This window comes from Aquarana catesbeiana, linkage group LG05 (assembly GCF_042186555.1).
Source record: "Aquarana catesbeiana isolate 2022-GZ linkage group LG05, ASM4218655v1, whole genome shotgun sequence".
In the NCBI taxonomy this organism is placed as follows: Eukaryota; Metazoa; Chordata; class Amphibia; order Anura; family Ranidae; genus Aquarana; species Aquarana catesbeiana.
In genome coordinates this window covers 453,631,587-453,658,778 of record NC_133328.1, presented here as the reverse complement: position 1 = coordinate 453,658,778, position 27,192 = coordinate 453,631,587, and the positions used below count along the sequence as shown (strand labels likewise).

Here is a 27,192-nt window from a genome sequence, read left to right as displayed (position 1 = left end):
ATCCCTTTGCTGGCAAAGTCCAAAATCCGAAAAAGATTATATCAGTGGTTGCTGCAAGAACATCCTACACATTACCATCAGCTCAATATTATATATACACTGATAGAAGAAGCACGGGACCTTCATAAGTGTAGGCAATTCAAAAACCAAACATGATTTCCACAACAGTTCAGAGATATTATACTTTACCCCACTCCAAATGTCTCTTTCTACAATCAACATTATGAAGGATTATAAGCTTTAAATATTGACATGCTTGTTATATGATCAGATGCAAAAGTCTAGAACATACAACCCATTAAATAAGATGCTCTTAGTTTTTAATGAATGAAATAACTTACATTGATGTTCTGTAGCTGTAACACTCTGACTGTGTAGTTTGCTTTAATATCTTCAGATAACAGCCTTACACACAGTCCTGTTTCCCTAAAAGGAAGTACTTCGTCCTCAGGAGTAGGCCAATACTGTGCACACTTTACCTATATGAATGTAAGAACACATAGGTCAACAAAAGGTTTTATTGCTAGGGTAAGATAGGCACACAACAATCTGCTCACCAATAGCGTTAATGGATATAAAATATTGCCACAGGAGAGAAAAAAAAAACAGCTGTCATTCCATCAGTTATGTTGTAAAAGACATTATGTAAAAGAAAGCCATATTGAATCGGTGAGGTTTTTTATTTATTCCGGTCATGGTATAGTTAGTAGTAATTATCATATTCAACTGACCTTGTTCTGTAATGTTAAAGATGCTTTAACATTCCTCCAAATAGCTTAGTTTTAATGAATGTCAGGAACATACCTCAGCATTTATAGTCACAAAAGGTAACCTAGTCACCTTAATGCAATCACATGTGATCTGTCAAAGCCAATGTTTACTGTCCAAGAGCAAGATGCAATCGGAGCTTGTTGTCGGAAATTCCGACCGTGTGTAGACTCCAGCGGACTTTTTCCATCGGAATTTCCGACACACAAAGTTTGAGAGCTGGATCTAAAAATTTTCCCACAACAAAATCCCTTTGCGTAAATTCCGATCGTGTGAGACCATTCCGACGCACAAAATGCCACGCATGCTCAGAATTAAGCAGAAGAGCAGCAGTGGCTATTGAACTTCATTTTTCTCGGCTCGTCGTACGTCACCACGTTCTTGAGGTTCGGAATTTCTGACTAACTTTGTGTGATCGTGTGTATGCAAGACAAGTTTGAGCCAATATCCGTCAGAAAAAATTAGATGGATTTTGTTGTCAGAACGTCCAATCGTGTGTACAGGGCATAAGACATGTGCTAACTGACTAAATGATACGGGCGAAAGAGCAAATTGTCATCAGATCGCCAGGATAAAGACATTAAAAATGCCATTGCAGGATACCATAGTGATTGGATTAAGGTGAAGAAGTTACCCATGTAGTTATAGATGTTGCTGACACTTATTATAATCAAAGATGCTACTTGAATGTGTTTTAAAACACCTTAAATACAGAACAAGTCCAGTAACCACAATCCATGCTCAATTATTCTCAATTGTGAAAAGCTAGTTCTTTGGTTAAACTGCAGCCATAGTAGTGGTTCAAAGAAACAAGCTCTCTTGCAGATGCATCAGTTACAAGGATGATAGAAACCACTCATAGGGGTGCTGACAATGATCAGCTTTTATGTAAAACCTTTATCCCAAAAAGGAAAAAAAAATGTTTGCTGCAACTGCTTATAAAGTTTAGCTGGGGTTTGGCTTTATTTAATATATTTAAATCTGCTAGTACATCTAACACTCTCCTCCCCCCAGATTAACAATGCTGCTGTTCAAATGTGCCCCCTGTGCCACTTCAGCTAGAGTGGAGGCACACTAATACAGGAGATGTGTTACTGGACGAATCACCAAGTGAAAATAGAGGGGAACAAATCCAAAAAAAAACAAACGAATGCATACATCTTATGATTGGTAAGCTGCAATATATAAAATTTTTCATTTTTGCTTTAATACCACTTTAACAATACTTGCATGGTTCTTCTTATATATTTATAACATGCAGCAGATGTTACTCCAAACAAAAGAGGCACAAGCCCCATTACACGCACAGGACACAGGAAAGAGAACAGAGAGATGGAGATGCTGTACCAATATCTCTGTGCCTGTCCTTACCACCATACCTCGGTGTAAACTTAATCCTGTCGTCTCTGAGAAAGAAACTGGCGCGAATGGATCTGAAACCGGTCCATCTGCTCTGTTAATGTAGTGCAGGAAGCTTAAAGTGTTACTAAACCCACAACAGTAAAATCAGGCTGTATATGCAGTAAAGCATGCTGGTTATACTCACTGTGGAACCCAAGAGGCTAATCCTCTGCTTTGTGTAAAAAGGCCGTTTGATCCTGTCTCCTCTGATCCGCCCCTTCTTTTACTGTCTCCGATCCATCTGCTAATAGTACAGAGACTTGGAGTCACTCTGTACATGTTGAGTTTGGTGCGTATTGCTAGAGGGTTTTTTTTTTCTTGGGAGGGTGCATATGATCAGCACAGGGAAATCATCACTGTCCAGAGGGTTGGGGGTCATGCAGCCTCATAGGACAGAGAAAACGCCTCCTACAAGCTTTAACCAGACACTGATAGAAGTCACAAGGCTACTATAATACTGCTGATGAGAAAAGGTATTTAGCAGTTTATATTTACTAAAATAATTGTGTTTCCATGTTCTGTGTACTGTGGGTGACCACATATATTGAATGCAGGGTTCTGGGTTTAGTAACACTTTAATTCCCAAGCTTGTTTCCATCGTCTGCTCCCAACAGGTTTTTCTCTGCAGATCCCCCATTTTCCAGTAGCTTCACTGGAAGTCACCAGTGTTCTTCACTAAACTAAGCAAAGCAATACTAATAATGCTATAATAGCCATTTTAATCATATTAATCATTCTCTACCCAGCTTGCTTACAGCAATTATGTGAACACAAAAGGACAGCTGTTCGTTGGAGGAAGTATGGTCAACTGTCTGTGCTGGGAAACAAGACATTGAAGGGGAATTTGACAAAACTGGAGCAGCTGTGCATGGTAATCAATTGGCTTCTACCTTTCATTTTCACATCCTAAATGAACAAGCTAAAGTTAGAAGCCGATTGGTTGCCATGCTCTGCTGCTCCACTGCTTATAGCTGACAGTTTCCTTTCAACCATAATCGAATGAAAAAAATAAAAACATCCCCCCTTAATAGTATATTTCCCAGCTTTAAAAAAAAAAAAAAAAAAATCATCATCTTGAATAGGATAGGTAGTCTTTAGTCTATTCACTTGGCTTCAAAACACAGGGTGTGCTTCAATTATTATTCAGCTATGCTTTCAAGTGTGTAAAATCCATTGTAAGTCTTTAAATTGCTGGCTAATATGGATGAATTGATTCAATTTAGATTCTCGGGATCCATTTCCAGAATATACTGCATGCAAGGCTCAGCAGCCTGGGATAGTATGCATCTGACTGGTGACACAATCTAGGGCCAGGAAATAAATGCTATAAAGAGAAACAGCAGATGGAGATGTGAAACTGATTGTAACTGCAAGAACATGACTCCATTTCCGAGAAAGAAGACTGACTACTACACTCACCGCATCCTTCTCAATGACTCGGTTCAGCATTACAATTGCTTTGCTTTTCTGCTGCCACACCATTAACCAGAAGTGACAGCAGGTGTTGGGGAGAGGGCCCTGAGAAGAGAAGCAACAAGAGCTATTAACAGTGATCACCCTAAAAAAAATTGCCAAATTTTCTTAAATGCATTCTTGACGCAAACAAATTGAAGACATAAAGTGCATTTGTCATCCTACTACATTTAAAGACTTCCAACACTCAGCTTATTGGCTCCATGGCAACTAGTGACATCACATAACCAATATCTAAATTTTGAGCTTTTATTGAATTATACAACATAAAAGAATTAAAATAAAAAATAAAAAAAATAGAACCAATTGACTGCAAAACCGGTCACACAGGATCCAACTGCCATAAACAATACCCTGCTCTTTGTGCAATATTAATCCCTCTCTTCATTACAGTAGTGTTTACCAGTGTAAATTACAATGAAAACTTAGTCAGAACACCAGCGTCACTCTTAGTTCCAAGAAAATACATCCCCCATCCATGTAATAGCAACCTGAAATTGTTAGGATTCAGGGTTAAAGCTCGTTTCTTAGAAAACAGAATGGCAGCGTGGCAATCACCAGTCCTTTTAAAAACTTTAACGTGAGAGCTATGTTTTTTTTTTCCAATTTATTATGGTTACTTTTGCTTTCATGCAAACCAATGAACCCTGAGCCACGCACCAAGCAATCCTGTACATCAAAGAGGTAATAGCAACCTCAGTCTCTCTGTCCCAACCACACACCACTGACGCATTTCAACCCACCCCCAGGGCCTAGTCATGGAAGTTTATGACTAGGCCCGTGAGCTTGGTGAAACGCATTGGTAATATGTGGCCCAGGACAGAGATAGACTGAGGCTGCTATTACCTCTTTGATGTATGGGATTGCTTGATGTGGGGTTTGTGGTTCATTACTCTTGCTCTCATACATTGTAAGTGGTTTAAAACAGACTTCTCACCCAGCTGCACCCTGACTGGAATCCACCGGACATGGCTGTACAATCTGGAGCGGGGACCTGAACCTTTCATATGTAAAATAGCAGTATGCTCAATAAAGTTCTATGGGCCACCGTGGCAGCAAAGCCCCTCCAACAAACCCAGCAAACATACTGGGATGGTCAACGTAATTTAAAGAGCCCTGACCTTCATTATAACATGGGTGACATTATTCCAATATTGTTGGATCAAGGGATAATGCCAAAAAAGATGTGAGAGAAATCCGCTGGGGAGAAAGTACATTGCCAGTATTCTGCCATAATGGACTGGTAAATACTTGTTAATCTGGCAGACGTACATTACAATACATACGATGTAGAAATCTGTGTTGGATCAAATGATCACTTGCAGACACATGGTGATGAAAATGGGTAGTCCCACATTGTCCCAATCATCCCCCTGTAAATAAAGTACATTAGTCAACCACTTCTCTCTACAATGCTTAATTGAACCTACAGTATAATAGTGAGGGCTGAGTCACCAAAATGAGCAAGCCAAATTGCGACTCAAATAGTGTGACATAATTATAAAAAGTACCAATTAAGTGGTGCAAATTTGCCCCTAAGTTGATCAAACGTCATTAATTTACCTTCGGACACAACATCTCCAATTGTCTTTATTTCCTTGGTGGCCCACAGCCACTGGCATCAGGGAAGGCCAATCAATGACAATATTGAGGATTTAGCCACAAAAGCTAAACCGGCTGAAACCCCATTCCCCATCCTAGATAAAAGTTTGTGGGCCTGCCTCTAAGCACTTAGTTGTTTTCACTAATCCAGTGGTAGAATGGGGTGCCTGAGGCTCGCTGCAAAAGGAGGAATTTTAAACCCTCATAAAACCCCCACCAACTCTGTAGCAGCGTCACTACCATCTCTGACCAGTCGCCTTTTAGAAAAGACCATTTGCCCAGCCAAATACTTAAGGTCAGGAAGCACCAAGCCCCCCTGACCCACAGGCTCCTGTAAAGCCCTGATGGCTATCCGAGGGTGAGATGACAGCCAAAAGAAGACACTAAAGCAGCCTGTTAATCTTTTTGAAATAGAAACGAGGGACCCAGATCAGTGCATGTTTCAAAAAATGTAAGGCGACAGGTAGGATCTTCATTTGTAAAGGAGAAGTTCATCTTTGGAACATGTTCCACCCGAAAAACAGATGCAACATCTTACAGCATCTGCAGCCTCTCCTCCCCTTCCCTGACAGCAGGTAGAGGATCTTCTCCCCGCACCAATATCACAATTTGAACATAGCATGGCCGCATCATTTATTTACAGTTTCCTGTGAACGAATGCCTACAAGTACCGTCAGCCATTATGGCTGACAGCTTGTAGTTCTCAATGAGGTTGCTGGTGAGTGCTCTCGTAGTGCATTGATTTTCCTGTTCTTAGATAACAGTCTGCCCTTATGAGCAGACAGCTATGGTGGGAGTCTGCAGGAACCTGCGATTACAATGCTCTGCAGGCTCCTTAGGAACAAAACAAAAAACATTTTTTTTTCCTACCTGCATAAACAAAAAAGTTAAAAAAAGCGTATTTATTATTTTTTTCAAAAAGGTAAAATTATCCTTTAAAAGGGTTCTTGCCAAGTATAGACAAAGCAAGTTTTTCCAGGCTTTGACTTTTTGTTAGATATTGAACTTAAACCTCTAAAACTATAAACCACACACAGCTCTTCCAAGCGGAGATGCACTCCGTGCGAATGCCTTTGTCTTGCACACATATCCATAACCTACTGTGGGAGACAACATGGAGTGTCTCTCAGTTTGGGAGATCAGCATTTGCAGGGTGGAGGTGTATGTAGGGAAGGGGGATGGCTTAGTAAGCAGCAGCGAGTTGAGCTGAGAGGTTCTTGTGGTAGTGGAGATTGGAGTGGGGAGCAGAGGTGTGCAGGAAGAGAAGTGTGGCCAGCAGATGTATGATAAATGCCGACAGGATTCCTGAGATGAGCTGGGTAAGGTTGCTAAACTTTTGGCAGGGATGTGTGTGAGGGGGTGGTGAAAGGGTGGCAGGGAAAGCAGAATGAAACAAGAGATGTGTCTATGGAGGTTTTGATCTGGCTTGGAGGGACGTTGTCTTTGGGAAGTGTGTTTTGGAAGGATGCAGAGCTGCAGGGAGAGTGGTGTGCCAGCAGCGCTGAGGCAGCCAGGGAGGGTAGGATTAGACAATAGAGAAGATGCAGGAAGTGAAGAAAAAAAAAAAAAAAAAAAAAAAACTTGGACAGAAACGCCCTCCCCCAGTGGGAAAAAGAAACCTGGATTGTGAGGCAAAGTGGGAAAGCAAATGTCCCCTGTAAAGACAAAAAACTCTAACTTAAAGCGGAACTTCAGTCATTTTTTTCATATTTCCATCTATTAAATCTTCTGCCCTTGTTGTTTTAACTTTGGATAGTAAAACATTTTTTTTTCTGCCAGTAAATACCTTATACAGCCCTCTTCCTGTTTCTGGTCTGCTAAAAAGCCTAGGCTTATGACATCACGCACAGCTCTCTCTCTAATTCTCGTGACAGTTTGCCAGGAAGGGGGGAGGGATGAGTCATAAGAGGGCCATTGAGAGCTGCAGAGCTGGAGGCGTGCCTCTGTGTGTAAATCCAAGAAGTGAACAGGCAGCAGCTTCAGCCAAACTCAGTGGAGGGAGATTTATGCAGCATATTTGGCAAGTACACTTTGGCAAATCACAGTATATATAAAATATGCAAAGTGGTTGGAGGGAAGCTTCAGAATGGAAAAGATGTTTTTATTACAAATTATGTGCAGACTGCAGTTCCTCTTTTATATTAACTTTTTTTTTATTATTATGGGATTGGTTCTGATGTGTTCCTGAAAAATAAGAATATATTCAGCCATGGGTGGCAACAACCTTAGCTTAGAGGCAACCTTATAACAATGGGAATAGTGAGCGCAATAGATTGCGCTTTTGAGGAATAAATATAGGTTCTGTCACAAAGTCAGTTTGTTAAAGCCTTAGGCCTCATGCACACTGGACAGTATAAAAACAACAGATGCGTTAGCTGTAGAAAGCTGTAAAATGAGTTTTGCAGTGTTCTTGAGGTACTGTTTTTCAGCCGTTTTTAGCAAAACTATACTCCCACAAGAGCTTATGGCTCAAAACCGCTGATAAACGCAGAATAGCCACGTTTTTCAGCATTTTTAAGCTTTTTTCAGAGTAAGAGCGTTTTTACAGCTGAAAAACTCTTCTTAAAACCCACTAGTTTTTTTTTCCAGCCAGAAAACACCCCTGTCAAAATATGATAACAGCTTATGTGTGCATGGACACATAAGAAAATTCTGAGGAGTTTACTGGCTGCAGAAAAAAGAAAAAAATGCCTGAAGCCAAAAACAGCAGTTGTAAAAACGTCCAGTGTGCATGAGGCCTTAAAAGCAATAGCCAATATCCTAGTGAGGAGCAATGCTTTCAGTGTGCAATTGATAGCAGTCCTGTCTGCTTAGCAGAAGTAGCAGGTAATAAAGGCATAATATAATATCAGAGAGAGCACCAGGTGCATAAAGATGTTTTCACACGTGGGCCTCCAGCAAAAACATGCACTCACCAGATAAAAGAATATGGTAGGCTTCAATCCATACTTAGGAACCTGTCCTCTTCAGTCAATGCCTCCAGCTAAATGAGAACCGTTATCCAGAACACCACACTAGGTAAAAAACAAGCTCACCAGCAAGGAGCCCAGAAAAGTTTATATAGTATAGTATTTATTGGCTTACAAAAGGTCCATACAAATGTTAAAAGACTAATAAAAAAACAGTAAGTGCACTTACAGTGATAGCCAGCACTCCAAACACATAAAGACAGTGGCATGGAGTCAAGCATTTCATGCCACACACGTTGTCAAGGGAATACCATAATCTTGCTGGTGAGCTTGTTTATACCTAGTGTGGTGTTCTGAATACCAGTTCTCATTTAGCTGGTGGCATTGACTGAAGAGGATGTTGTCCTAAGTACAGATTGATGCCTACTATATTCTTTTATCTGGTGAGTGCATACTTTTGGTGGAGGTCCACTTGAATACTTCTTTATGCACCCGGTGTTATTTCTCTGATATTATATTGTGCCTTATTACCTGATACTTCTGGTAAAACAGACAGGACTGCTGTAAATTGCAAACTGAAGGCATTGCCCCTCACTAGGATTTCGGCTATTGCTTTTAAGGCTTTAACAAACTGACTTTTTGTGAGAGAACCTATATTTATTTATTTCATTAAAAGAGCTGTACATTTTCTAGAGAGACAACCTTATCTTAAAGTGGAATTCCAGCTCCAGCAAGGGGTCTGCTTTAAGGCCTCTTCCGCCCCTCCTCTTTCAGAAAGTTTAAATAGAAATCCTTCTTTTTATCATTATTTGCTCCTCTTTCAGAAATGGCACTTTCTTTGGGGGGGGGGGGGGGGGGGGGACACTGAGGCACTCTGGGCAGAAGTTCTCCTCTCCCTGCAGTCTGACATGAGACAGGTACCATAAAGGCTGCGGCACCATTCACAATGTGCAGCACGGCCCGTGCATGCACAGTGGGCACCTCGCTGTGATGGCGCAGGCTGTAACAGCCAGATGCCCACACAGTTAAGATGCTGACGCAGAGGACCAAAGACGGGGAGAAAAGAATTTGGGTTAACACTCCGTTGGAGCCCGGAACAGGCGAGTGTCAGTTTATTAAAAGTCAGCAGCTACAGTTTTTGTAGCTGCTGAGATCATTTTTACAATGATTGAAGCTCCTCTTTAAAATCTGCGGTAGCACAAATAGATGACAGCATGAAGTCAACAAGCTTCCCGTCAAACTACCAGCCAGTATTTTTCATTTTTTTTATCAACGTGTTTAAGAAAAGCTTTTACTGGCCTAGTCGTAACCCTAGAAGTGGGTGCAGCAAAAGAGTGCTGGGGAGAATACAGACAGTGCAACACAGTCAGTCAGCTGTGACATCCTGACCAGTCAAAACCATTCCCAACTATCTTCACAAAATATCTACCATGATTCCTGCACCCTAAAAAAAAAAATAAATAGAAAAAAGTAAATTAATAAAAAAAACAAAAAACAAAACAAACAAGCCGCACTTACCTGTGTTAGAATGTAATTTCTTTGAGCTTCTTCAACAACCACAAGACTGGCATTGATATAATCATTATCCACATTCTGCAGCTTGACACGGCTATGGTCATCTGTAAGGAGAGGAGGAAGTAGTGATGGTAAAGTAAATGCTTCTCTTTTTAAAAATTTAAACTTCTGCTTACAGAAACTAATTTTCATTTTAAATAAATAGTCTCGATTGCTTTAGCTGCACTTTAACTTCAATTTTCATTGCTCAATTATTCATTTAGGCTGGGTTCACACTGGTGCGATGCCAGACATCGCATGTGATTCGCAACGCATTGCTGTGCAGATCACATGCAATGTCTGTGCAATGCAAATTCTACCATGCAGTTTGAATGGCTGAATTTGCATCGCATTCACACCAAAATGGCGCAGGACCCTTTTTTTGGTCTGTACTGGAATCGGATCACATGGGTGTTCACTCCTATGCGATCCGATTCCTGCACCATTTCACAATTCGCACTGCAATCCCATCTGGGGGTGTCATTAACCAGCGCGACTGGAATCGCGCTGGATCCTGCATTGCGCAAGTGTGAACCCGAGCCCCAGACCCCATTTCCTGCACTAAACCTGAAAACATAAAAAAATAACTACAGGAAGGCACATTAGGTGTATCACTTGCAAAAAGTCTAGCCCAAGGACTAATGGTCATCTCAAACCTGAATGCCCTTTAATGTCTTTTAAGCTTGAAATGGGGCCAGGCTATGGACATTAAAGTGGTATGTGTACGTATAATATATTTATTACATTAAACTAATACACAGGTTATACTTACCTGCTCTGTGCAATGGTATTGTACAGAGCAGCCCCAAACCTCCTCCTCTGGGGTACCCCCACCGGTGCAGACCTCTCCCCCCCTCATCAAGCCACTTGATATGGGGGCACTCATGCAGGCTCGTTTCCAGGCCAGGCTTTATGCATCTATACACAAACAGTACAGCTCGGCCCCATCCCCTCACATGAGTTGATTGACAGCTGCAGGAGCCAATGGATCCTATTGCGGTCTCTGTGCCTGTGAGGAGAGCGAGCAGCGCTGCTTATCTCGGACACAGCAGTGGTATGATCTATAACTCAAGTAAGTATTTAGCGGAGGGTTGGAGGGAACTGATTATGGAGAGTTTTTTTTACCTTAAAGTGGATGTAAACCCTCACATATACCCAGTGAAGTGAACAGCCTCAGCTGATACACAGGGATGAAACAAATCTCCCTACATAAGTTTTAGGCTCCATGCACACTGGAGCTCATAAAAAAAAAAAAAAAAAAAGCCATTTAACTGCCCATAAACTCCACTCATGTTATCTTATGTGTCCACGCACACATGGATGATTTTGAACTTTTATCAGCAGTGGAGTTTATGGGCTGTCTTCTGAATGCCATAAAATCACGTTCAGGAATCTTTTTCTGACTACAAAAAACACCAAACACTCATAAACGCTGATAAACGTCAATAAACTCTCAAAAACGTGGCTAACCAGCGTTTAACGTTTTTGATCTATTAAAAAAAAACAAAAAACCTGCTAACGCGGAAAATGCTAAAGAACATAGATAAACACTATTGCAAAAACGTTAAAAAAAAAAAACGTTGACTCACTGCAAAGCTACTGGCGTTTTTAGAACGTTATTTTAAGGGTTGTACCGATACTAGTATCGGTAACGATACCGAGTATTTGCACAAGTATCGGTACTTGTGCAAATGCGCCGATACCTGATACCGATACTTTCAGGCTCGGTTCTTTGAGCTGTCAGTGGGTCTCCCCAGTGTTGAAGTCCGGTAAATGGAGCGGTCTAAAAAAACAAAAAACAAAAAAAAAAAAAAACACAGCAGCCGGCAATGTTTATTAACATTGCATCAGTCCTGAAACACTAAAATAAAAAGAAACATTGTTTCTTTTTGTATATTACTGTTTCTTCATCTGCAGATCAAAGGGATGAACAAACGTTCCTCTGTTTAACCCCTTAATTTACGCTAATCAGCCTTAACTCCCTATTCTCAAAAGACTAAGGCCCCTTTCACACTTATACGACTTCAAAGTCACGCGACTTTACCGCGATTTTGTGGTCGCTATTTTCCCGCGATTTGGGAGCAGTACTACTTTGTATGACTTTGGCATTAAGCATTCTCAGCTTGTGCTTACAAAGTAGAAATTGTGTCTATATTATTCAAGTACGATTTGCATGCTACTTGAGGGTTTAACATTGAGGTCTATGGGAGTACAACTGGTATGGAAGTTGGACCAAAGTAGTGCAGGGACTACTTTGAAGTCGGCACGACCTAAAGTCGTGCCAATATGAATGGTAGTCATTGAAAATCATGGAGAATGACTGGTCATAAGATTTTGCAGTACAAAATCGTGGGACAAGTCGTATAGGTGTGAAAGGGGCCTTAGACTAAAACTAAATTGAAATTTGACTTCAAAATTAACACTGGTCTGTAGTGCATGTTCATATAGTTCATGTTCAATACCATAATAAATAACATATTAGATTTTTCACTCCAGCAGTATATGAGTTTGGAAATTGTAGAGAAATGTTAACGAATGCATTACAATTTATATTACACCCACTAGATTTTAGTCGACTAAAATGTACTGGAGATTTAGTCGACTAAATACGACAAACAAATTGCAGAAGACTAAAACTAAATCAAATTTTTCTTCCAAAATTAACACTGGTATCATTGCATCCCTAGTTATTTTAACGTCCAGTGTGCATGGAGCCTTGCCTTATATATATATATATATATATATATATATGTCAAATTTATTCTACACATAAATACATACACACACGCACGCTTTAGAAAGTTCAGATCATGTTAGGAGATTTTCTCTTCCTGTTCAGGACTGCAGTGAAGCCTGGTCATACAGGCAAAACAGCTGATTGGAGAAAAGGCACATACCCCTTCTCCTCATAGGTGGAGACTTTCAGAATGGTTCATTGAATAGTTCAGGGCTCTGCTAATCTATTTATAGCATCCTCCCCAATACAAAACTCTGGCTGTTTTTATGTCAGTTGACAGAGAACTTGTCAGAAGTTATCAGGCTAACAGAAAGGAGCAGGAGCCAGCTACGGGACATAGTGCTTTGAAGAGAGATAAAAAAACATTGCAGGTATATGTGACTTTTTCTAATGTCCTGCAAGCGCACCGCCCCAGTGTGAAAGCAGTCAGGCTCTCACACTGGGGCTGCAGGGAAGGTGTTTTTCAGGCACTATTTTGAGCCCAAAAGCGCCTGAAAAAGGCCACAGTGTAAAAGAGGTCTTAGGTAGGGAGATTTGTTGCATCCCTGTGTATCATCTGAGGCTATTCACTTTACTGGGTATATGTGAGGGTTAAAATCCATTTTAAGGTAAAAGACTGCATTAACCACTTGCCCACTGGGCACTTAAACCCCTTCCTAACCAGACCAATTTTCAGCTTTCGGTGCTCTCACACTTTGAATGACAATTACTCAGTCATACAACACTGTACCCATATGAATTTTTTGTCCTTTTTTTCACACAAATAGAGCTTTTTTTTGGTGGTATTTAATCACCGTTGGGTTTTTTATTTTTTGCGCTATAAAAGAAAAAAGACTGAAAATTTGGTAAAAAAATGAATTTTTGTTTCTGTTATAAAATTTAGCAAATTAGTAATTTTTCTTTGGAAATTTTGGCCAAAATTTATACTGCTACATATCTTTGGTAAAAATAAGTACAACTTGGTGTATATTATTTGGTCTTTGTGAATGTTAGAAAGTCCAAAAGCTATGGTGCGAATATCTGAAAATTGATCACAACTGAAGTACTGAAGGCCTATCTAATTTCTTGAGACCCTAACATGCCAGAAAAGTACAAATACCCCCCAAATGACCCCTATTTGGAAAGAAGACATTCCAAGGTATTTGAAAAGATGCATGGTGAGTTTTTTTGAAATTGTCATCTTTTCCCACAATTCTTTGCAAAATCAAGATTTTTTTTTTTTCTTTTTTTTTTTTCACAAAATTGTCATATTAGAAGGTTATTTCTCACACACAGCATATGCATACAACAAATTACACCCCAAAACACATTCTGCTATTACTCCCGAGTATGGCGATACCACATGTGTGAGACTTTTACACAGCGTGGCCACATACAGAGGCCCAACATGCACGGAACACCTCCAGGCGTTCTGGAGCACCCAGGCCAATTCTTGTATTTCTCTCCTACATGTAAAAATAATCATTTATTTGCTAGAAAATTACATAGAACCCCAAAACATTATATATATATTTTTTAGCAAAGACCCTAGAGAATACAATGGCGGTTGTTGCAACTTTTTATCTCACACGGTATTTGCGCAGCAATTTTTCGAACGCGTTTTTTGGGGAAAAAAAACAGTTTTGTGCTTTAAAAAAAAGCAAAACAGTAAAGTTAGCCCAATGTTTTTGCATAATGTGAAAGATGAAGTTACGCCGAGTAAATAGATACCTAACATGTCACCCTTCAAAATTGCACACTCTCGTGGAATGGTGCCAAACGTCGCTACTTAAAAATCTCCATAGGTGACACTTTAAAATTTTTTACTGGTTACATGTTTTGAGTTACAGAGGAGGTCTAGGGCCAAAATTATTGCTCTCGCTCCAACGTTCGCAGTGATACCTCATATGTGTGGTTTGAACACTGTTTTCATATGTGGGCGGGACTTACGTAAGTGTTCGCTTCTGCATGTGAGCACACGGACAGGGGCGCTTTAAAATTTTTTTTTTTTTTTTTTATTGTTTATTTTACTTTATTTATTTTAGTTTGACACTTTTTTCCCCCCAAAAAAATTTTTGATCACTTTTATTTCTATTACAAGGAATGTAAACATCCTTGTAATAGGAATATGGCATGACAGGTCCTCTTTACAGTGAGATATGGGGTCAATAAGACCCCACATCTCACCTCTAGGCTGGGAAGCCTGAAAAAAAAACAAAAAAAAAAAAAAAAACGATCTTGGCTTCGATCTAGCGGTAAGTCGGTAGAAGCACCGGAGGGTGGCGGGAAGGGGGGGGCGTCCCCTCTCGCCTCCCATAAGAACGATCAAGCAGTGGAACAGCCGCTATGATCATTCTTATGGTGTAGGAAATCGCCGGCTGAAAAAGCTGATATCTGAATGATGCCTGTAGCTGCACCCATCATTCAGATATCCCCGCACAAAGTCAAGGACGTCATATGACTGTGGGCGGGAACTGGTTAAAAATTGCAGAGTATTGCAGGGTATATTGCAGGGTAGTGCCGGGTATATTGCAGAGTAGTGCCGGGTATATTGCAGAGTAGTGCGGGGTATTATGCAGAGTATTGCAGGGTATTATGCAGAGTATTGCAGGCTATTATGCAGAGTATTGCAGGCTATTATGCAGAGTATTGCAGGCTATTATGCAGAGTATTATGCAGAGTATTATGCAGAGTATTGCAGGCTATTATGCAGAGTATTATGCAGAGTATTGCAGGCTATTATGCAGAGTATTATGCAGAGTATTGCAGGCTATTATGCAGAGTATTATGCAGAGTATTGCAGGCTATTATGCAGAGTATTATGCAGAGTATTGCAGGCTATTATGCAGAGTATTATGCAGAGTATTATGCAGAGTATTGCAGGCTATTATGCAGAGTATTATGCAGAGTATTATGCAGAGTATTGCAGGGTATTATGCAGAGTATTGCAGGGTATTATGCAGAGTATTGCAGGGTATTATGCAGAGTATTATGCAGAGTATTATGCAGAGTATTATGCAGAGTATTGCGGGGTATTGCGGGGTATTATGCAGAGTATTGCAGAGTATTATGCAGCGTATTATGCAGGCTATTATGCAGAGTATTATGCAGAGTATTATGCAGAGTATTATGCAGAGTATTATGCAGAGTATTATGCAGAGTATTATGCAGAGTATTGCAGGGTATTATGCAGAGTATTGCAGGCTATTATGCAGAGTATTATGCAGAGTATTGCAGGGTATTATGCAGAGTATTGCAGGGTATTATGCAGAGTATTGCAGGGTATTATGCAGAGTATTATGCAGAGTATTATGCAGAGTATTATGCAGGGTATTATGCAGAGTATTATGCAGGGTATTATGCAGAGTATAATGCAGAGTATTGCAGGGATGGCTGAGCATGGAGGGATGGATGGATGTGACAGCAATTGTCACTGAGCACCGCTGTGGGCACTACACATGCAGCCCACAGCGGTGCTGCCATCCGATCCCTCCACCTCTCCCCTCACACTGTACCGATCGGTACACAGAGGGGAGGGATGAACCGGCGTCATGACATGACGCCGGTCTGTTGACATGTGATCGCTCCGTCATTTGACGGAGCGATCACATGGTAAACGGCCGCGATTAGCGGCCGTTTACCGTGATCTGTGATGCGCCGGGTCCTATGGACCCGGCGGTCACGGAAGTTCTCGGGTGTGCGCCCCAGGGGGCGCGCGAGAGCAGTATTCTGGGAGGACGTCCCACGGACGTCCACCCAGAACTAGCCGACCGCGCTGCAGCCGTCTTTCGACTATGGCCCGGTCGGCAAGTGGTTAAAGTAAAAAACCTCATGCCTTTAGAACCACTGTAAATAACTTTCATTCCTCAACACTTATGCACAAAAGGTAATCAAAACTTCTGTGACCAAACCAAAGTTTGAAGTTTCCGTATGTAGTTTACGCAACTTTTTAACTGCATTGTATACAAGTTATAGAAGTAGAAAATGGGCCCAGAGTATCCCAAAGCTTCATGCCTAAGGCCTCGTACACACGATCGGACATTCCGACAACAAAATCCATGTTTTTCTTCCCGACGGATGTTGGCTCAAACTTGTCTTGCATACACACGGTCACACAACGTTGGTCGGAAATTCCGAACGTCAAGAAAGTGGAATTTCCGACAACGGATTTTGTTGTCGGAAAATTTGAAAACCAGATCTCAAATTTTGTGCGAAGGAAATTCCGATGGAAACTGTCCGATGGAGGATACAAGCGGAATTTCCAACAAAAGGCTCCCATCTAACATTTTCCGTCGGAAAATCCGACCGTGTATACGAGGCATAAGGATGCAAACTAGGCTCCATACATAACCTGTAGTGATGAGGACTATTTGAAGGAACGGCAAAGAAAAGTACACATTCTGTGTACAGAACACCTTCAGGTAGCAATTTTGCATTGCATTTACAGAAAATTACAGCGGCTGCAGATTGAAAAGGAAAGGTAATTTTTAAAACACATTTATAAAATATGTCGTGCGTCGCAATTGTATATGCTATATATTTTTCCCTCATGAAAGTGGAGTTACCTTTTAAGGATATTTAAAAATAAAAAAAGTTTACGTTGACCTTCCCTAGGTAACAAAAGTCTTTGAACTACTACAGACTGGAAACCACCAGATCATTAATGATAAATCAAACACAAAGAAAGGAGTATAGAACATTAAAACACACACACGGAATTGTGGCAGTACGATTATTCCTGCATTCGCATTGGCCAAATTGTTTATTGACTTACAACGCACACAGATTCATTTCTTACTGGAATATCACAGAGACACTTATGATTCACTCATCAGCTATTTTCAATGGGTTTACAGTAAGCTCCATATAAAACCATCTCTTGATAAATAAAATTGACTTGCTAAACAAATAATTCTAGGACAGGACCCAAAGGATTTCCAAGACAAATCTTTCAAGCATACAGTTATTCTTTTTACTGAAAGCAGGGCATATTACAGAAGCCAAAAAACTTAAAACAGATTGTCAAAAAAGTATCTATCTTTACTCTTAAAGGGGTTGTAAAGCCAGAAGATTTTTTTTAATCTTACTGCATTCTATACATTAGGATAAAAAGCCTTCTGCAGCAGCCCCCCTCGGCCTCCCTAATACTTACCTGAGCCCCATCTCTGTCCAACGATCTCCACAAGTGTATCGGCCATCCAAGACTTTCCCTCCTGATTGGCTAAGACACAGCATTAGTACCATTGGCTGCCACTGCTGTCAATAAATGTTAGCTAGCCAATCAGGAGTGAGGGGGGTGGGCAGGCCACGGCCTGGGTGCCCCCATAGCAAGCTGCTTGCTGTGGGGGCACACAACAGAAGGAAGGGAGGGGCCAGGAGATCAGAAGAGGGACCCAAAAAGAAGTATCAGAGCTGCTCCATGCAAATCCACTGCAAAAGAGCAGGTAATTATAGCAGGTGATTTAGAAAAAACAAAAGACTTTACAAACACTTCAAAGAATTTCTGTAAAAACTGCACTCAAAGAGAACAGGATTTCTCTACTCCCCTACATTTTCACTTTTGTTGGAGTCCACTGAAGGACAAAGGAAAACGGTCGGATACTGCTGCTTACAAAAGGAACGGACATTGGCAAAAAAAACAAAAGAACACACACACACACACACACACACACCATAGGCCAGTGCAGGATAACGAGTATACAAGTTATAAAAATTTAAAATGGGCACAGAGGAGCCCAAGGTTTCATGTAGGGAGCCTAAGAATGCAAACTAGGCTCCCTACATAACCTATAGAGATAAGGACTATTTGAAGTCATCCCCCCCTCCCAAACAAAGCAGTACCAAGAGCAAGATCATAACCACTGAGGCGTGGGACTTACATCCCTCAAAGGATGCCAAAAAAGGATTTTATTGCAAGTACAAAAATTATATTATATTTTCTCTCTCATCAATTGAATGAAGCTTGCATGAGATGAGACTTGAACAACCACCTGTTAAAACCTAGAGAACAGAAGAAGACCAGGCAGCAGCCTTAACGTAACAAGAAGCTGATTCACCCTTCCTGGGAACATTAGGAATGACAAAGAGCATCTTTCTGAAAAATCAGTGGCTGAGAGATAAACTCTCACAGTCAGAACATCCAGGTAATAATAGTGGGGGATCACCTGATGAAATAGAGCTGGGGCCAGACAGAGATGCAAAAATTAGGTCCTAGTGGAGATGAAAGGACAAAACTATTTTGGGTAAGAAGGAAGATGTGGGCCTCAACACTACTTTGTCATTTTGCAAAACTAAAAAGGGTTCTTTACATAAGGCCACCAGCTCAGATACTCACCTTGCTGAGGTGATGGCAACAGGGATCATAACCATGCAAGCGAGAGTGGAAAGGAAAAACATCCCAACAGGTTTAAAGGGCAGAGGGAACCAAATTCAGATTCCACAGTCACATGGAGGAAACACATTGGAGACACCCTGCATAAAAGCCTTGATCAAAGAATGGGAAGCTAGCAGTGTTTGGAACAAAAGCTTAAAAGTGTTACTAAACCCAGTAAAATGAAAATTGTTACCATAACAGCACGATGACACTATAGCCTGTGTCCTCATGCCGTTATGGGAGGCGGATCATCCATCAATCAAGATGTGACATCCCACCCAGTGTGTTCCTTTTTCAGTTACTGGGCATGGAGGAGAAGGGAGGGACTTGGGCTGTCATTTAGGATCTGTATACATGCCCAAATGTGTGATGTCAATATCATATCACCTGGCTAGCTCTGATCAACATGGAAATGTTCTCTCCAACAATAGAGACCAAACTGAGCATGTGCAGCAGTACAGCCCTTACTGTGTCTTATCTGGCATTGCCAAGAGAGAGACCCTACAGGAGGGGGAGGATCTGTGCATACAGGATCAAAGAGCCTTTCTACACAATGCAGAGGATTAACTCCTTAGCCACTTCATTACACAGCCATAGTCATATGACGTCTGCAGATGGGATCTCCCATCCTGGGCGGGCGTCATATGACGTTCTCGGCTTCCCGCCGCTACTACGGGCCCCCGGAGATTCAACGTGTCCTTCAGGACACAACCCTTCCCCGATCGGGGTAATGAGCATCCGGCGGAGCGTGGGGAAACAGTGTGACCGGCTGTAACCAATCACAGCCGGTCACTATGCAGAGCGGCGTTCAGGGTTGAGGCTTTTCCCTCGGACAAAGTCCAGCCCCGATCAGGGTAAAGAGCCAATAAAATTGTCTCTTTACCACGTGACCAGCTGTGTCCAATTACTGCCAGTCACAAATGTCAACAAACCCGAGTGTAACGGATGTTACGCAGTTAACAGTGAGTTACAGTTTACAGTGCTATTACTGTGCCCAGATTGCCACCCCTGAATAAAGAGGACCTATCATCAGTACCTGTTTAAGCTCAGAGTACCTGTCATCAGCACCCGTCATCCATCCAGTCAGAGTACCTGTCCCGTGAGCCCATCAGGAGTACCTGTCTGCAGCCAATTACTAGTGCAGCCCAATAGTCCCCGGCGCTCAGCCCATTAGTCCCCAATGCTTAGCCCATCAGTGTCACCCGTCATACAGCCACTATGTCCAGAAAGGTATAGACTCCAGAAGAGGCATATCAAATACTAAGTCTGACCAATGAGAGCAACGGGGAACTCTCACCGCCCAGTTACAGTTCTGATTCAGATTCTGGTTCGGAATATGAGCCCGTCGAAGGCAGCACATCAGTATCCGAATCAGAGGAAGTAGTCCGTCCAAAAAGAAAAACACTAGGCAGCTACCAGCAGTGCCAGACACCCCAATAGCCAATCTGCAAATGCCAACGGCGCTAGACCCCAGGAGGTGAGGCCCAGTACAAGCGCTGCTAGACCCCAGGAGGCAAGTGCGGGAATTGCACGCCAAAGAATTAGGGCCCAAACCCAGCTTTTGGAAGCCTTGGCAAACCCATTGTGGCTGCCTTCTAGCACAGGGTCAGCCACGATCCCCCTTTCATAGCACAGCCAGGTGTGCAGATCAACACTGAAGGTTTTTCCAAAATTGATTTAATTTATTTTTCCCTGAAGAATTAGTTCAAGGCATAGTGGACCAAACCAATCTTTTTGTCCAACAATTCATTGAAAACAACCCCAGCTCAAACTATGCCTGCCCTTCTGAATGGAGACCCCTAACAGTGGAGGAGCCTAACGCTCAACATGGGGCTTACAAAAAAAAAAGAAAAAAAAAAGTGCATGCATATTGGTCTACCAACCCTATCCACCACATTTTTTCATCTGTCATGTTCAGGTCCCAATATGAAATTATAATGCAATTCCTGCATTTCAATAACTCCTCACAGTGCCGCCGCCACCTCCAAGAGGTTTGCCAAACTTTATATCCCTGACAAGAACATCTCTGTGGATGAATCCCTGGTCCATTTCACAGGCCGGCTGGGAATCAAGCAGTATATCCCCAGTAAGAGGGCGAGGTACGGATTGAAGCTCAACAAACTCTGTGAAAGCTCCACTGGATATGTGCACTCATTCCACGTGTACGAAGGCAAAGACTCCCAGCTCCAACCCCCCGAGTGTCCACCGTACATGGGAATAAGCGGAAAAATTGTATGGGAGTTGGCATTTCCACTCTTGAAAAAGGGGTATCACATTTATGTGGACAATTATTATACTAATTTGGCCTTTTTCTGCCACCTATACCTGAAGAATACTTTGGCCTGCGGTACAGCAAGGAAAAACAGAAAGGGCTTCCCAAAGAGTCTAGTCACCACAAGGCTACAAAAGGGGTGAATCGACAAGCTTGAGGAATGAGGAAGTGTTGGCTGTGAAGTGTAGGGATAGGAACGAGGTGTACATCATGTCCATCATCCACGATGACACCTTGAAAAAAAACAAAACAAAAAAAAGAACCGTTCAAAAGACTCATTATGCCTCATAGATTATACATTGGTGTGTTAGCTTTCTAAAATGGTGTCATTTTGTGGGAGTTTCCATTGACTTGGTGCTCCAAGACCTTCAAAAGCGTGATAGGTTGTCATCAAATGATATGTGCAATTTAAGCTTGTAGAACGCCTGGAGGTGCTACTTGGATGTTGGACCTCTGTATGTGGCCAGGCTGTGTAAAAGTCTCACACATGTGGCATCGCTATACTCAGGAGTAGCAGAATGTATTTTGGGGTGTCATTGCAAGTATACATGTGCTGTGTGAGAGAAATAACTTAGGACAATTTTTTTTTTTTTTTTTTTTAAACACACAAAGTCTTATTTTTCCCAAGAACTGTGGGAAAAAATTACAACTTCAAAAAACTCACCATGCCTCTTACTAAATAGCTTGGAATGTCTACTTTCCAAAGAGGGGTCATTTGGGGGGTACTTGTACTTTCCTGGCTTGTTAGGGTCTCAAGAAATTGGATAGGCCTTCAGTACATCAGGTGTGATCAATTTTCAATGATTTGCACCATAGCTTGTAGACTAACTTTCACAGAGACCAAATAATATACACTAATTTGGGTTATTTTTACTAAAGATATGTAGCAGTATACATTTTGGCACAAATTTATGAAGAAACATGACTTAATTTGCAAAACTTTACAATAGAAACAAAAAGAAAAAAAAACTTTTTTTTTTTTTTTTGCAATATAAGCGAAAAACACCCCAGCGGTGATTAAATACCACCAAAAGAAAGCTCTGTGAGAAGAAAATGATAAAAATGTTGTTTGGGTACAGTGTAGCATGACTGAGTAATTGCCATTCAAAGTGTGTGAGCGCTGAAAGCTAAAAATTCTTCTGGGCAGGAAGGATGTATAAATGCCCTGTATTGAACTGGGAGTTCCACAGGGAGTATAACAAGCATGCTATTCTGCGCATAGACAGATTTTACAGTTGTGGGTTTAGTAACACTTTAAAAAAGGACAGAGACTTGATCCTTGATGCAGAGTGCCAAATGCTGGTCCAGAATGAGCTGTAAGAAGGTAAGGATTTGGCCCAAAGAGTATTTCCTGGGGCGAAAGCCTCACACCAAAATATAACTTTCACATACAGTGCCTTGCAAAAGTATTCAGCCCCCTTGGCATTTTTCGTGTTTTGTTGCTTCACAACCTAGAACATGGATGGTTTGAGGATTTGCATCATTTGATTTACAGAACATGCCCACAACTTTTAAGATTTTTTTTTTTTTTTTATATTGTTAAGAAAACAAATAGGACAAAATAAAAATAAAAAGTCAATGTGCCGCCTTTTGCAGCCATCACAGCTCCAAGTCGCTTTGGATAAGTCTCTATGAGCTTGCCACATCTTACCACTGGGATTTTTGCCCATTCCTTCTTGCAAAACTGCTCCTTCAAGTTGGATGGTTTGCGCTTGTGAACAGCAATCTAATTCTTTTTTTTTTATTTAAATAATCTTTATTCATTACACAATAAAATACAATAATTACCGTAAACAGTAAACCTTACATACACCATATGCTTTACACACCAAATATAAAATACCCTAGAAAATTACTCGCCAATTTTTCCCCTTTTCCAACCCTCCCACCCCACCACTGTGGGCCTATCTCCCCCCCCCCCCCCCCCCAACTCATAGATCCTACTAATGCACCTTCGTGACTTTCTTGGCACCCTGCATAACTCTACAACATCTCCTTCCTACACACACCTTACATAGGATAGCCCAATTCTTCTAACCATGGATTCCAGATTTTTTTGAACTCCTTTAGGTTTTTCCTCCTTACATATACTACCTTTTCTTTCCATACCGTTTCGGTCACTGTTCTAATCCAGTCATCCTTTGAAGGGGGTCTCTCCGCCTGCCATCTCTGAGCTATTAATTTCCTTGCCTGAAAAAGGCATCTCACCACTGCTTTGTTTATACTATTGCCTCTGCCTAGGCACTCCCCGACTCCCAAAACACACAGCTTCGGATCCATTTTCAGTCCTAATTTAAAGATCTTATTTATAGATTCTAGTATTTCCGACCAGTACCGGAATAGTTTTGGGCATTTCCATATCATATGGATCAGGTCCCCAGTGTTCTGGCATCTTGGGCAGTTGGCATCCACCCTCCGCCCAAATTCAAATAATCTTTTTGCTGTGTAGTAGGTCCTATGTAGGAGCATTAAGTATGAGAGCTTCTGCGCGGGTGAGACCGAGACCTGATGTCCTCCCACCAGTATCTTTTTCCACTGTTCATCTGATATATTGCCCAAGTCCCTTTCCCACTTACTTCTGCACTTGAGCTTTTCTGGTCCCTCCATACTACCTCTACATATATGTGGGTAAGTTTCTGCTATGGAACCACTAGGTCCTTCCGAGCTACTTATTCTGTGAAGAATGGGAGAGTGGCTCCACCTCGGGCCCTGTTCCCCTAATTGAGCCTTTAGGGCGTGCCTAATTTATAGATAGTTGTAGTACGAGTGGTTCGGGATATCGAATTCCTCCTTTAATGAGGAGAATGTTTTAAGGGTGCTACCATTATACAATTGAGCCAATTTGACTATTCCCTTTGTTTCCCAAGTCTTTATTTTCCCCATTGATATTAATTCTTGTAAGTTCTTATTATCCCAGAGGGGGCATACTTAGCTATTCCTCCCATACCTTCCAGAGTTTTAATGGATTTCCAAACTTTTGTTATTAATTTAACCGTAGGGGGTCTAAAGGCAAAGGAATTTGCCTCCAGCACCTCCACTAATGTTTCATGTGGCGCTCCTGCGGTCAGTATTCCCTCATTATTATCACCTGACCCTATGTGCTGTAACTGGGCAGCTAAAAAATAATATCGGGGTGTGGGACCGCCATACCCCCTTCTCGGGTTGATAATTGTAAGGTTTGTAGGCTTATCCTAGACTGTCCCCCTTTCCATATAAGATCTCTTAACATTGTGTACATTTTTTTAAACCATTTCTTATGAATCCATATTGGTGAATTATGCAATAAGAACAACAACTGGGGCAACCACAGCATTTTGATCAGATTGCATCGTTCAGCAACAGATAATGGGAGCCCCCTCCATATATTAATTTTATTTTTAAATTTAGACAGCAAGGGTACCAAGTTGTTATTTATATAATTACCTGGGTCCTTTGTTATATAAATACCTAGGTATTTTACTATCTCAACTATTTCTATTTGAAAACTATCCAAATAAGTATTTTTCCTAATTGGGTCTATTGGTAATAGCACTGATTTTTCCCAAATTATGGTGAGACCAGATAACCTTCCAAATCTCATGAAGATGTCTATCACCTGCTTAAGTGAGCGCTCCGTATCCCCCAAAAATATGAGGACATCGTCCGCATATAATGCGATCCTCTATTCTCTAGCCCTTCTCCGGAACCCTTCCATAAGCTGACTTTGTCTCACTGCAGCGGCCACCGGTTCCATGGCCAAGGCAAAGATCAGAGGTGACAAAGGGCACCCCTGTCTTGTGCCTCTTTCAAGTCGGAACCCGTCCGAGAGAGCATTATTAACTTTAACTTTAGCACTGGGGTCATTGTATAAGATTTTAACCCACTTTCTAAAAGAGGGGCCGAAGCCAAACTCCTTCAAGACACGCCACATAAACCCCCATTCCAGGCTATCAAATGCCTTTACCACATCTAGCATCATAACAGCCCTTGATCCCGCATTTTCTATTGGAATTTGCAGGTTTAAAAAGAGCCTCCTGATATTCCTACTAGTTGATCTTTGGGGAATAAAACCTGTTTGGTCCGGATGAACCAATTTTGGAATTATTTTTTTAAGTCTAGTAGCAAGAATCTTTGCAAGGATCTTAGCATCTGAACATAGCAAAGAAATAGGTCTATAAGACCCAGGTTCTAAGGGGTCTTTCCCTTCTTTATGCAACATAATAATCGTTGCTTCAAACATTGAAATGGGTAGTTTCCCCTCTTTGTTTGCCCAGTCGAATACATTAAGAAGCTCTGGGAGTAGTACTTCCCCGTATTTTTTATATGTTTCAGCAGGGAAGCCATCAGGACCAGGGGACTTCTGATTTGCCATTTCCGTTACTGCCGTTCTGATTTCCTCTATTGTTATCGGGCCCTCCAAAACCTCCCTGTCAGTATCTGTGAGGGAGGGCAGCTCAATGTTCTTAAAAAAAACTGTCCATTTCCTCCCCTCTCACGACCCCGCGAGATTTGTACAATTCTTCATAGTATTTCTTGAAGGTATTGCTTATCTCGTCCGTCAAAGATGAAATCTCTCCACCCATGGTTCTAATAGCGGGGATCGTGGAAGGGGAGGCACTGGACCTACCAATATAGGCCAGCATCTTCCAAAAACAAATATCGTATGGGGAAGGGGAAAAAGTTGGGAACAGTCTTTTGTTTTCCGATTTCCCGACCTTTACATCTTTATATGTTTGCGTTTGTTGCTTGTTCTCCCATATACTTCGTGAATCAGAAGATGGCTCTTTCACATACTCCCTTTCAGCAGCAGCTAACTCCGCCCTGATCTTAACCTCCCATTCTAACGATGTTTTTTTTGTTCTTGAAACCTGCTGGATAAGTAAACCCCTCAGATACGTCTTTAATGCATCCCACATCACCCCTCTTGTTGTTGTATCCGTATTAAGCTCTATAAATTCTTTCAACTTGCCTGCAATCTCATTCTGGCCTTCTATTATTTCAAACCATATTGGGTTCATCTTCCACAACCCACATGATTTGTTATTCCTTATATTTATCGTGGCTGTCAACAGTGAGTGATCCGACACACCCCTAGGTTGATAAGCTATATCTTTAATTATTTGAGAGGCTAAATCATTGCCCAATATAAGGTCAATTCTTGAAAGTGTAGAATAAGAACCCGAGTAGCATGAAAATTGCTGTGCCACCGGGTTTCGTATTCTCCAGAGGTCCAACAAACCAGCTTCTTCAAGGAATTGGCCCATACGCTTTTCTTGTAGCCACCATCCCTGATTACCTGGGGGAAACCTATTTTTTTTATTAATAACGGCATTGAAGTCCCCAGCTACAATAACTGGTATACTAGGTTTATCTACTACAAACTCCAGTAAACAATACAGAACTTCTAGTTTAAAAAGGGGGGGGGGGTGTAAATATTTGCTAGTATACATTCCTGATTTTCTATTATACAATGTAAAAAAATATAACGTCCCTCCCCATCTATATCACACTGTTTGCAGGTAAACATTACCCCTCCACCAATCAGCACCGACACACCTCTGGAGTATGAGGTATGTACCGCATGGTATTGGTACTGAAAATGCTTATTCCTTATTTGAGATTTAGTGTTTTTAGTCAAGTGTGTCTCCTGCAAGCAGGCAATACCCACTTTAAAAATACCTAGCATATCAAGGACAGCAGCCCTTTTGGCAGGGGTACCTAGCCCACGGACATTCCATGAACCAATATTCAGTGTCATTGATTATTCTGAGACATGATTATCAAAGAGAACAGGATAAAAAAAAAAAAAATACTAAACCATAGAAACTTCAAGGAGAGAAATACAGTTAATACTAATAATACTTGTAGGACACCTTGCCATATTAAACCCAAGACTCTAACCGTCGCTACTGCCCTTTGTATATTATTTCATTGGTAATTGATCCTTCTTATCTTCCAACCATGCTAACGCACTGGCAGGAGAATCAAAAATCTGACTTCCTCCCAGTGCGTTTATCCGAAGCCTGGCGGGATACAAAAGAGCATATGTGACATCAAACTCTTGGAGGCTACGTTTAACTCCTAGAAATTCAGCTCTGCGTTTCTGTAGATCAGGGGAGAAATCAGGATATATTGATATCCTAGT

General features: G+C 41.4%; 1 protein-coding gene across 3 annotated transcripts in view; it reads right to left on the bottom strand.

Annotated features, from left to right (window-relative positions):
• PTPN2 (protein tyrosine phosphatase non-receptor type 2) overlaps positions 1 to 27,192 on the bottom strand; it is a 123,603-nt gene that overhangs the window by 34,378 nt on the left and 62,033 nt on the right. For 2 of the 3 annotated variants that reach the window (XM_073631297.1, XM_073631296.1), the window contains exons 3-5: positions 9,672 to 9,772; positions 3,589 to 3,687; positions 342 to 479 (exon numbers count right to left, since the gene is read on the bottom strand). In XM_073631297.1, coding sequence (XP_073487398.1) covers positions 342 to 479; positions 3,589 to 3,687; positions 9,672 to 9,772 — 338 coding nt within the window. The remainder of the gene's footprint in view (positions 1 to 341; positions 480 to 3,588; positions 3,688 to 9,671; positions 9,773 to 27,192) is intronic. The other variant, XM_073631298.1, reaches the window with a different exon arrangement.